Raw genomic sequence first — 12,343 nt, 5'->3', positions numbered from 1 at the left:
ACTTATCTGAATATAAGGTTACTATAGAGTCTGCTAGATCCACCTACGTCTCTCACATCATTGAAAATCACCAAAACAACCCCAGCCATCTTTTCTCCACCATCAACAGACTGCTCAAGCCAAACTGCCCCACCACATTACCTGCCTCATCACAACTTTGCAACACATTCTTAGATTTCTTTAGTTCTAAGATTGACAACATCCAGCATCACATTCTCCACTACGCATATCATTTCCATACCTCCTCCCTCCTCATCCAACTTCTCTGGTTCCCTTCTCTCCAGCTTCTCTCTTCTTGACTCAGCATCACTCAATAAACTAGTTACACACATGAAACCCACCACATCTATTTTAGATCCCATTCCCACCACTTTATTTCAGTCCTGTTTCTCTTCTCTCTGTCCCATTGTCCTCAATAGTATACATGAATCCATGAGCACTGGCATTGTACCAAAGGTCCTCAAAACTGCTGCCATTACCCCAGTGCCAAAAAAGCCTAACATGGCTCTCGACAATCTTAACAATTTTAGCCCAATCTCCAACTTACTCTTTCTTGCTAAAACTCTAGAACGTGCTGTCACACTTCAGTTACAAAACCACCTCATGACAAACAACCTTTTCGAACCCCTCCAATCTGGCTTCTGTCAACTTCACAGCACAGAAACTGCCCTGGTCAAAGTCACTAACAATCTTCTAATAGCTTCTGATTCTGGTTCTCTTTCTATATTCATCCTTTTTGATCTCAGTGCTGCTTTTGACACTGTTGACTATAACATCTTACTTTCTCGTCTTGAGACTGTGTTTGGAGTTACTGACACTGCTCTCAAAAGGTTCAAATCTTACCTCACTGATTGCTGTCACTTTGTCTCTCTTAATGGGTACAGGTCTGAAATTGGTCTTGTTAAGTCTGGTGTTCCTTAGGGCTCAATACTGGGCCCCTTGCTCTTTAGCATTTACATGTTTCCACTTGGTCAGCTTTTAAGATCACATGGCCTCAGCTTTCATTTTTACACTGATGATACTCAAATATACATCCATACCAAACCTGATACTGATGTGGCTGTCTCTATTCTATCAAATTGCATCTCTGACATAAAAATTTGGATGACTCAAAATTTCCTTCATCTTAACTGCGACAAGACTGAAGTCATGCTTATTGGCACCCCCCATCAGCTTCGTAAAGCCAGTCCTGTAACCCCATCTGTAGATGGTTCTATACTTGAGCTTCAATCAAAATTGAAAAACCTTGGGCTTATATTCAATTCTGGCTTAACATTCTACCCACATGTGCAGCATACTGTCAAAACATCTTTTTTTCACCTAAGAAACATCACTAGACTATGCCCTATGCTATCACTAACTGTGGCTGAAAAGCTGATCAACACATTTGTGTTCTCTTGAATTGACTACTGTAATGCACTACTTGCTGGGGTATCTAAATCTACTCTGAACAAACTGCAGTATGTCCAACATTCAGCAGCCAGAATCCTGACTAGGTCTAGTGCAAGCGTTCATATTACTCCTATCCTGGAGTCCTTGCACTGGCTTCCAGTCAAATTCCATGTAGACTTTAAAATCCTCATGCTCACCTATAAGGCTCTAAATGGCTTGGCACCTCAGTGCCTGTCTGAACTATTATCGCCCTACTCCCCACCTCGCAACCTTTGCTCTTCTAATTCTGCTCTCCTTACTGTCCCCCAAGCCCGTCTACACTGTGTGGATGACAGGGCCTTCTCCTGTTATGCCCCCAAGCTCTTGAACTCTTTCCCCAAGGATTTCAGAGAGTCACCTACTCTGAACTCCTTCAAATATAGACTCAAAATCCTCTTCTTCAGAAAAGCCTTTACTTAACTGGTTCCATTCTTCACCCCTCTGCTTTTCTTAGTACCACCATCTCCTCTATATATTGTAATTGTATTTTATCTTGCGTATTCTTCTTATTTATTGTTGTTGTCATCCTGTAAAGCGCTTTGAGAAACCACCTTGAATGGTGCTATATAAAATAAAGTTTATTATTATTATAAGAAATTAGATTGCTCATAAATCTAATCACTTATTCTACATAAACTCAATGTAATTGCTCTCTGAAAAAGCTCTTTTTCCTGTTCGTTTAAAGTTATACTAGGCAGTGGTGGACGGTGAGCTATTTTGTTAGCAAACTGCTGATCTGCTTAACACCTGTAGAAAACATTATTTTATTTCTGTATGGAATACGTGTTGTGTTTACAAAATTGTTTCAAATGTTTAGTTAAGAAGTAAAAAGAACTTACAGCTGACACAAAGACTCAAATTATAGTATGGAAAAATTAGTGTTGAGAAAAAACAGAACATTTGATTGCTGACGTGTTCCTGCCTAACTCAAACATTACTTTAAAAGCTGTAAAAAATGGTTTAGATAGCAGAAAGTCACCTTCGTCTTAGAAGTGGCTGTTAAGAATACTGACAACACAACTTTGTCTGTCAGTGGAAAAAATGACCGCCCTACAGTATATTCTCATGTACAAGTAGAATAGACGAACCGTCCAATGAAAGACAGGTTCCTTTCACCCAAGACTGGCAAGAAACAGTCTAAACTCGCCACACCCATACTGTTAATTCAATCAACTATTTTGACAAGTCTTTTCGTGTCACAGCAGTTAAACTGATGCAGACGGTTACAAACAAAGTGGACCACGGTAATACTTTGAGCTTACAGCCTGTCCAAGGTCATTCAAGTTTAGTGCCAATTATGGTCCCCACTATAATCACAGTTCTAGGCCACCCTCTATTAGGCTGATAATACAGTTAGGGTAATAATATTGTGACCTGACTGAAAAGTGAGGCTGTGCTGTTCCATTCTATGAATATAGGCGGTATCAACATGAGCCTTCATGTAGCTTCAGAAGTCCTACCTAATGAGGCATGCTTTATTTAAGAGAAAAAAAACACACAGGCCCTTTTCATACTATAAGGCTAACTTGTCATGACCACTAACCGGCCCAGACCAGCTACTAAGAGGTCTAATCAGTCCCAGCAGCAGGGTGATAATTACAAACGCCGCCGCACGTGTTAATTCTCATCAGACGCCTTACCGTGTGGCAGGCTGCATTATTTAAGCCTCCCTTACCCGCATATCTCTGCTCGGTATTGAGTTCACTACATGTTGCTCTACCTAGCATTTCTTTCCCTTTTGCCTTTCTGGATTTTCTGACTTCGCCTTTTGCCTTTGGACTTCGATTCTCGTCTCGACCCTTGGATTGTTTGCTACCAGTGACTATTTTTCGGTATTGACCCTGCAGCTCTTGTTTCGACCACGTACCTGTCTCTCGTTCTGGATTGTTCACCACCAGTGCCTTTATCGGATCTTGACCTACCTTACGCCTTCGGACTACGACTCAGCTCCTGGATTTGCTCTGTCCGCCTACTCACCGCCCAGGTTTCCTGCATCTGCACGGATCCTTGTCACCACAACCTAGGGCCGTTACATAACTAAACATAAAATTACTGAGACTGAACGATTCTTTGCTATTACTTCCCCCATGTATGGGATGACTATGCTTGCTTGAGAATGTATTAATATGGCTACTTCTTTAGAAAACTTAGCTAATGAAACCTCTGAGGGGATGAAAGCTATAAATGATGAAATGGTAGGTCTCTGAATGGTTGCTATGCAAAACCGGTTGGCTCTTGATTACTTGCTGGCTGCACAGGGAGGGACCTGTGCTGTAATACTTTCTGTACTATAATGCTTTATAATATAATAGTTTCTGCCTCTATAATGATGTTGCGAACCAGGATTTTTAAGGAAGAGCCCTGTCAAAAGAAAGAAATTGCCATCGATCTATATTCAAGATTCAAGATTTTTTATTTACCATATACAACACGTGTATTGGAATGCTTACTTGTTCAGCTGTACCCAATAACAGTAGAGAAAATAAAAAAATATCTACCTCCTATATCTACCTCCATATATCTATAGAAGGAGGTGACTGGTTTGGCCTAGACAATATACACTGAGGTTTCATGTTATTTCCTGAGGGGAGAATGACGAAACTCCTTGTTAATCCTGTGGAATTTTGATTATCTCTGAAACTTTAGCTTACCTCAGGGCTGTAAAGGAGGGCAGCCACCATGATCTTTGAAATTCTAGGCAGACAGATAACCACAACTTCTCTTAATAGATAAGTGTTCTGAACATGATCTTAACCATACACACTGACAAATTCCTTTTGGCCATGGAAATCTTGATGTTACCAAGCTGTATAAAGGTAACTGCTTGCTTTGTATTCTCTGAACATCCCTACTATTGAGGTGTTCCTTGTATACATACAATAAAGTAATAATTCTTAATAGTATATACTGGAAAGGTCTTAACTGGACAATTCCATCTTTCATATTGCTGCCTCTCTTTTAGCTACGTGTCTTCTCTGTCTTATTCAATACTCTGCTACTTGTTACGTCCCAGTATGTGGTCTATGTGTGTTTTTGTTGCTATGTTCCACACTTCCTAACTTTGATTGTTTTCCCTCCCCTCTTGGTTCATCATTACACCATTGTTCTTGTATTACACCATCATCAATCAGCTTCTCATCCAATCAGAGTGCAGCTTATTCAGTATATAACTTGGAGGTTTCAAAGGGGCTTTTTGTTTGACTTTGGTCCCGCTCGGCTTAGCTTCAGTTTTGTTTCACTTTTGGTTTTTCTTCGGCTTTGTTTTGCTTCGTGTGTGTGTGTTTTCATATAGCTTAGGCTTTGTTGGTTTGTGTTCGTCTCCTCATACTTTCGTTTGTTTGTATTTATTCTTATTTAGCCATTACCTTGCCCAGACGTATTGTATCAACATCTGTGTCCTTTTGTACCCTGTTACTTGTGTCTACTCTCGTTTTCCTTTATTGGTATTCGTAGTTCACTTGTGTATTTGTGTGAATTTTTTTTGTATAGGGTTAATTTAGGTTGTTGGGTACATTTTGCACACATACTGTAGTTGATTTTTGTATTAGTAACACTAATTTAGTATGGGTGAGTGCCTTTTGTCTTGTATGGCTTTGGGTAGTCAGTGAAGGTTAGCTAGGGCGTTTGAAGACGCCGAAGACCGAGTGTTTCGGGTTTTCTTTTGTAGTTTGGTCAGTTTTCCCTCACTTTCTTAGACAGCTCCATTTTGTTTGTTATTTTCTTTTCTTTGGCACTGCTCTAGTTCCCTTACCCTGTGTGTTATTGTGTCCTATTACGTACCAGTCACTTATTCACCTTAAAATAATCATGTTTGCACCAACACTTGTTATCACACTTCCTAAGTCCCTCACCAGAACCCACCTGCATCCAAAAACGATCCTAAATGTTACACCCCTTTACTCCTAGACACTTTGGGTCGTAACACTACTGCATCAAGATCAGCCAGTTATCACATGAATGAGTTGTCTAGATTCACCAGTTGTGGTCACTGCAGAAGGATGAAAAGGTTGTCTTGCAGTTCTTTAGTCTTTACAATACTGTAGTACTTACTGTACATGTGCTGTGGGCTTGATAGGAAAGTGGAATTTTTGCGTAAGAAAATGTTATGACATGTTAATAACATATTATGACTCAGAATGACCATGCTCTTGACCAAAACATAAAATAAAAAAAAACAAAAAATAAATATAAACATTATTAAAACATATAAAATGGGAACAATTATTGTGTTTCTAAGACTTAAACATTTTGGTTTGCTTTCACTTCCTGAGAAATGAGATATCTTAAACATTTCTAATATAAATCTTTTAATTTCCTTGAGCAGCATCACCAGAGTCTGTAACACTGGGAAGAACATCATAAATTGCATCAATTCTCAACCTCCCTTTTGAAGTATCCAATATGGCATCTCTCAGTCTAGAACACACCAAACAAGAGCTTTTTTAATATGATCCTGGGTCTGAGGTCAAGACCAATCACCCTACAGTTGATCAACCAAAGAAGAACCTGGAGGTTGGAGAAACAGAGAAAGACACTACACCTGATGATGTCACAACCAATCACAGCTTCGAGGTACTGCACATCTTACTTTCTTTGCTCTGCTTTCTCAATCTGACTTGATCTGTCTTGGCAATCTGACAAACAACAAGAATAGCCCCTTAGATTTGTCATTAATCCTTTTTTGTCAGAACTCTAATGGGCTTCTAGGTCACACCATTGCTTGTATGGAGAAGACTGAGGCCTTGTCAAACTGTTGTCTTCACACACTCCACTCTGGTAATATAGTCTATATTCTAATATATATTTGAGTAATAGGGTTTCTCCACTCTTATATACTATACAATGGATGACGTCTGTGTTCAATATAAGTAAGAAATCAATTTCTGAGTAACTGTATGGTACATTACTGTCTACAAGGTTTTCAGTTCAATCCAATTTTGTCATGACTGTCAGTGTGGTGTTTACATTAGATTTTACCATGTGCTCTGGTTTCTCAATTCAATTCAAGATGCTTTATTGGCATGACCAATTGAATTGATTTGAATTGAGAAACCAGAGCACATGGAGAAATGTAATGTAAACTTCCACTTTCTTCCCACTTCCAAAAGACATGCAGATTAGGTTTTATTGCTCTCTGTAAATTTTCTAGATGGAACAGATTTTCTACTGTAATACATGTTGCTATTTTCCCAGTAACATCCAGGCTCATTGGATTGAATGAGCCATTCCAATATTCTGATGTAAACCTGAGAATGTGCCCCAATGCTGTGAAATAAACAATGACCACTACCTTCACATAACACATTATTAGTTGTGTTGAAGTTTTCTTCACCACTGCTTGATTTGTATCCTGGTTTACATGTGCAGTAGTACTTTCCAATTGTGTTTGAACATATTGTATTCACACCACAAATCATTACGTTTTCTCGACACTCATCGATATCTGTAGGAGAACAGGAAGAAAAATGTTTCAAAAGACAAAGTAATAAACTATAAATTAAAGTATAACAATTAAGTACAAGATCCAGTGAAACTAAGACAATTGTGTCATAATGCAAAGGAACTAGGGTGTTATTTGAAACTGAAAGACTATTAATTTGCTTTTCTTTACATCATTACAGTACATGTCCTGTAAACAAACCTTGTACTTGTGAGATCATCTATATCTATATTTAACTGACAATGGCCACACCATTACAGCTTGTTCTTTTTCTTCTGTAAAGTCCTTTCAGATGGGAAAGGTTTAACATAAAATACAATTGAACTGAATATAATTAAGCAGAAAATCACTGAACAATAACGCAACCCTACAATGACAAGGACTATGAAGGGACTAGGGACTGAGTTAGGTTTCCAAGACTGCAACATGAAACATGAGGTTTCCTACACTGCAACATGGGAATATATAGTATTTGAATTCTTCAGAGTACTGATGAGAGACCAATGAAAATGGAAGCAGTACTTTGACAATTAAAACTTTATAGGGAAGGAAAGATCATTGTTATAGATTCCAGGTATCTTACCTGTGCATTTTTCACTGACACTTGTAAAATTGGTTGTCCTGGATGTTGATCTGAACCCGGTCTTGCACTGACAGTAGTAACTTCCATTTATATTGAAGCAAACTGAATTCTTAGGGCAGTACCCAACCAAAGAACACTCATCAACATCTGTAAAATATTGATGACATTCGTCACTTAGCACAACCATTATTCAAATTGCACAAAACAATAGTGCAAACTTCTCAAACAATTCAGACTTTTTTCAGGTTTTCTACTTGGAAAGGGCTTCTGTCCGGTGAGTCAGGTGCAGCAATGAAACAAAGTATCTGAAAGGTTTATTCAACAGTCAAATCTTGTAAAAATACTGAAATTATTAAATAATTAAAAGGTGAATTAGATTGGTTTTCTGGGAAAGATGTGTATCTTTGTATCTACAGTAACTTAAACTTATAAAGAATAATATTTCAGTAGTGATGTAAATGCAGTCATTTCTAATTGTGAGCAGCCAGACAATAGTGTAGTCCTAATGAACGAGGAGAGTTTTCTTACAGCTATACTACTAAACTGTAGAATGTGGAAAATATTTATTTACTGTGTGACACAGTGGAAGGAATCCCTGCTCACCAGTGCCTCTAATACCACCAAGGCAGCCTGCTAATTGTTCTTTATTCCCTGATTGTCGTTTGAGAATGTCTCATCAGCACCACCTGAGCTTCTAATTAAGAGCCCTATATTACATTCTCATGGTACTCCTGTTTGCTCGGCCTAGAACCACGCCATTGGCTTTCCAGCTAAGGTGCTCTCTTTCCATTTTTAAAACCCTTGGAGGATTTTAAAAATATTTTTCTCTTATGCCTTATGGCTTCTTCTTTTCTCATCTTAGAAGAGAAACCTAATTTCTTGGGGTCTAGCCCCAAGACAGACAGATGGGAGAATTTGTTTCGTCCCAGTTATGGCTTGGTTCTGAATATGCTCGGACATTTATGGTGTTCACAAAAAGAGTCCAACTGTCTAATTTTGTTGATTAGGCAAATATAACAGTGTGCTCATAAACACAAGCTTTCTTCTGTTGTAGAAAGAATATCTTGGACAGAATTCTGAACCCTACTGACTCACTCATTTGTCCTGGCACCATGGAGAAGTTTAAGTCCTGGCGTGGTAGGAAAAATCAGATTGAGAGTTTAGTTGAAACATGAGTAACCAATGAGTTAACCAACAAAAATGAGCTGGGTTCTTGTTTTTAAGGTACAGTACAGCATCACAAGTTGGTGTTGGTTGAGATGGTATCATACCTTCAGCATCTAGAATTATATTTTGTTTTCAGGAAAAAATCTGCAGTTAAACCTTGTGGGCTTTACTATATTGGCCATTGTGAGATTTTGTGTGTGTGGGCCAACCTAGTTTATGGTAGGGCCTATCAGAGATGATTTATAATTTCTCTGACAAGGAACACTCTAACAATGAAAAATAATGGAAGAAATGACAGAACAATATCCAATCTCACTTCTTTAAAAAAATATATGTGGGAATATGGAACAAGTCGTGCTCACCCAGCCATGTTTTTGAAGCAGGTACATTCATTTTCTTCAAAAAACAACTGAACAAGATCCTTGGTTCAATAAACTACTCGCAGACTAACTAATGTCTGATTGGTGTGTATTAAAAGATTCTTCCACTGATCTAAATGAGTATACAGAGGTGGTCACATCCTACATCAACTACTGTGTGGACAGATATGTTCCTACCAGGAGGATCTGAATATATCCCAATCAGGAGCCCTGGATGAACAAAGACATTTGCTACAAACTAAAATTGTGCCACTGCCCAAGAAGACCAAGCCAACTTGTTTAAATGATTACTGCCCACTGGCACTCACTTCAGTGGTCATGAAATGCCTGGAAAACCTAGTATTGTCATATATACAGTAAATTGCACTATGTCAGACCCACTTCAATTTGCTTAGTGCCTGAATAGGTCCGTTGATGAGGCTATATCACTAGGACTACTTATACTGCCCTAGAACATTTAGACAGATGGGGCACCTATTTTAGGATGCTGTTTATAGATTTTGGCAAGGCCTTTAACCAATAAATGGTTATATACCAATATACAAACGATATATTGATGACTGCGTCGGTGCTTCCACATGCTCCAACGATCAGCTTGAGTTCTTCCTGCACCATTTCACCAACTTCCACCCGTCCCTCAAATATACGGTTAACATATCTTCCACTACTCTTCCGTTTCTAGACATCAACTTCTCCATCAACTACCCCCGACTGTCCACTTCAGTTTATTACAAACCCACGGATTCACACAGCTACCTCCTGTACAGCTCATTCTACCCCAACCACACTAAAAACTCTCTTCCTTTTTCACAGTTCCTTAGGCTACGACGATTATGCAGCAACGACATCGACTTCGAGAACCAAGCCCTCGAAATGTACTCCTTTTTCATCAACAGAGGATACCCCAGCAGTGTGATTGACAGGGCCCTTGCCCGAGCCAAAAACACCCTCCGGACCATCAACCCGATCAGGAACTCCCGCCGTAACAATCGCATTCCTTTGGTGCTTCCTTACCACCCTAACACACTTCCTATCCCCAGGACCATTAACCACAACTTTTCCATCCTACAGGACTATCCCTCCATTGGGGCCCTCTTTTCTGATCGCCCTATCATCTCATATCGCCGACCACCTAATCTGCGTAACCTCCTTGTTCACAGCTCCCTTGACCGCCCTCAACAACCATCCACACCAGGCACTTTCCCTTGTAACAGAGCTCGCTGTATCACCTGCAAGTACACCACCACACTCATTCAAGGCCCCTCAGGACAATTCCGGATCACCCAGACAGCATCTTGTACCTCCAGCAACCTTATTTACTGTATCTCTTGCAGTAAATGCCCAGCCATCTACATTGGAGAAACAGGAAGGAGACTCAGAGACCGCTTCAGAGAACACATCAGGGCTGTGAAGATTAAAGATCTCTCCAAGCCCATTGTTTCTCATTTCACCTCTGACGGCCACAACCACTCTAATCTCTCCGTCTGTGTTCTCAAAGACGGTTTTCCAAACTCATACATCAGAAAGATCACCGAAACCAAAATTATTCTGCAGCTAGGATCACACATTCTCCCTTCTCTTAACGACAGACTACTGTTCTTTTAAATTTTCTCCATTCATTGGAAGTTTCATTTCACACCTCTCTGCACCCATTCTGACTTCACACCTCTTGATTGGCCTCTCTTTCTGTCCCCTGCTCCTGCCTCTCACTCTTCCTCCCTCCCAACCTTTGTTCTCCCGCTACTTTACCTTTGCCTACTGCCCTTTCTCTCTCACACCTGAAGAAGGCTCCACGGCCAAAACGTTGTGTTCTCTTTCTTCTTTTTTTCAGCATGGAATGAACCTATTACTTGTTCCTTTGCAGCCTACGCATGCTGACGCAGCTACCCACCTGAACTACTTTAACCAATTGTTCCCACCAAGCCGGTTCCAAAAACTCATGAATCTGGGCTTATGTACTGTAACTCTATCTACAACTGGATAGTGGATTTCATGATGGGCTGACCTTAGGTGGTGAAAATTGACCCTGAATGTCAACAAGACAAAAAAACTAATTGTGGACTTCAGGAGACCCAGAGGAATGCACCAATCAGCATCAAGCTGTGGAAACTGCCAGCTGCTTCAGGTTCCCCAGTTCTCCATCAACTTGGCTTGATCTCACAACACTGTAGCCAGCTTAAAAACACACAACAGCACCTGAACTTTCTGCGGTGCTTAAAGAAATTTGGTATGGGGAAACAGCTTCTCATGAACTTTTACTGCAGCACCATAGATAGTGTCCTCACAGTGATATCACTGTGTTGTACAGCAATACTACCATGCATGACAAAACAAAGGATTGTGGTAATGGCACAGAATTTTATAGGATGTGATTTACCATCAATTGGTGAGATTTGCTGCTGCAAAAAAGCCCAATCCATCATTCAGGATCTCAACCATCGCAGCCACAAACTGTTCTCCCCCTTGCACCCTGGCAAGTGGTACCGCACTATTAAAACACATACCACTAGACTCAAGAACATCTTCTATCCTACTGCAGTACGCATCCTCAAGAGCAAACTGCAATGCCTCAGACTCAATGCACATCTGTACTATGCACTTTTCACATGGTCTACCATGTTTTTTTTCTCACTCTTACATATTTATTGTTCTCCACAACATATTTATTGTTCTGTTTAATTTTATATTATGTTTGTAATGTACAGTCTACATTGTGTGGTGTTGTCAGTTGTATTGTGTTGTCTTCTGTACTGCGTACTGTCCATACACAGTACAGTAGATCAGCGCAAATTAAAATTCCACTGTAACTGTACATATGGCAATAAACTCCTGTACCTCTCTATCTCTAGCTCTTTGTCTCTACTGATGGTCTCATCTCAGTTGTAACCATTCTTATGTTTAGTGATTCCAGAACTCTTACCTCCACAGGTCTGAAATGATTCTGTGAATATGTCAAGTGAAGATGTTGGTCTGAAACCAGGCTTACACTGACAGTAGTAACTTCCAATTGTATTAAAGCAAAGTGAATTATAAGGACAGATCCCAAAGGCACACTCATCAATATCTGCAAATAAAAAAGAAACAACAGATAAGAGAGCAGCAGTTTTATGAACACAATTATAATATCAAACCACATTTGCCTGGACACCTGCATTCTCTACCAGGCCTCACCTGAGTAGTGTCCTGTGGAATTTCTCAACCCTGTTTACCAACTATGTTCCTACAGATGGGATAGCTGCCACAGATTCTACGATCCTCTCTACACTAATCAATATCTGCACAGAAATAGATAGTCTTTTATCCACTATAGGCTATCTATTTTTCTACTCAACACATTTTGTT

The 12,343-nt window shown here is 39.7% G+C and overlaps 1 protein-coding gene across 1 annotated transcript in view; it reads right to left on the bottom strand.

Annotated features, from left to right (window-relative positions):
* Window positions 1–11,999, bottom strand: part of LOC148820921 (adhesion G protein-coupled receptor E3-like) — a 54,203-nt gene extending 42,204 nt beyond the window's left edge. Inside the window, exons 1-3 of the mRNA XM_088931503.1 lie at window positions 11,922–11,999; window positions 7,455–7,601; window positions 6,722–6,874 (exon numbers count right to left, since the gene is read on the bottom strand). Coding sequence (XP_088787629.1) covers window positions 6,722–6,848 — 127 coding nt within the window. The 5' untranslated portion in view covers window positions 6,849–6,874; window positions 7,455–7,601; window positions 11,922–11,999. The remainder of the gene's footprint in view (window positions 1–6,721; window positions 6,875–7,454; window positions 7,602–11,921) is intronic.
* Window positions 12,000–12,343: the final 344 nt, after the last annotated feature.

The sequence above is a fragment of the Atractosteus spatula genome, chromosome 14, assembly GCF_055471065.1.
Source record: "Atractosteus spatula isolate fAtrSpa1 chromosome 14, fAtrSpa1.hap1, whole genome shotgun sequence".
In the NCBI taxonomy this organism is placed as follows: domain Eukaryota; kingdom Metazoa; phylum Chordata; class Actinopteri; order Semionotiformes; family Lepisosteidae; genus Atractosteus; species Atractosteus spatula.
Note: the sequence above shows the minus strand (reverse complement) of the source record. Positions and strands in the feature narration are given on the sequence as shown.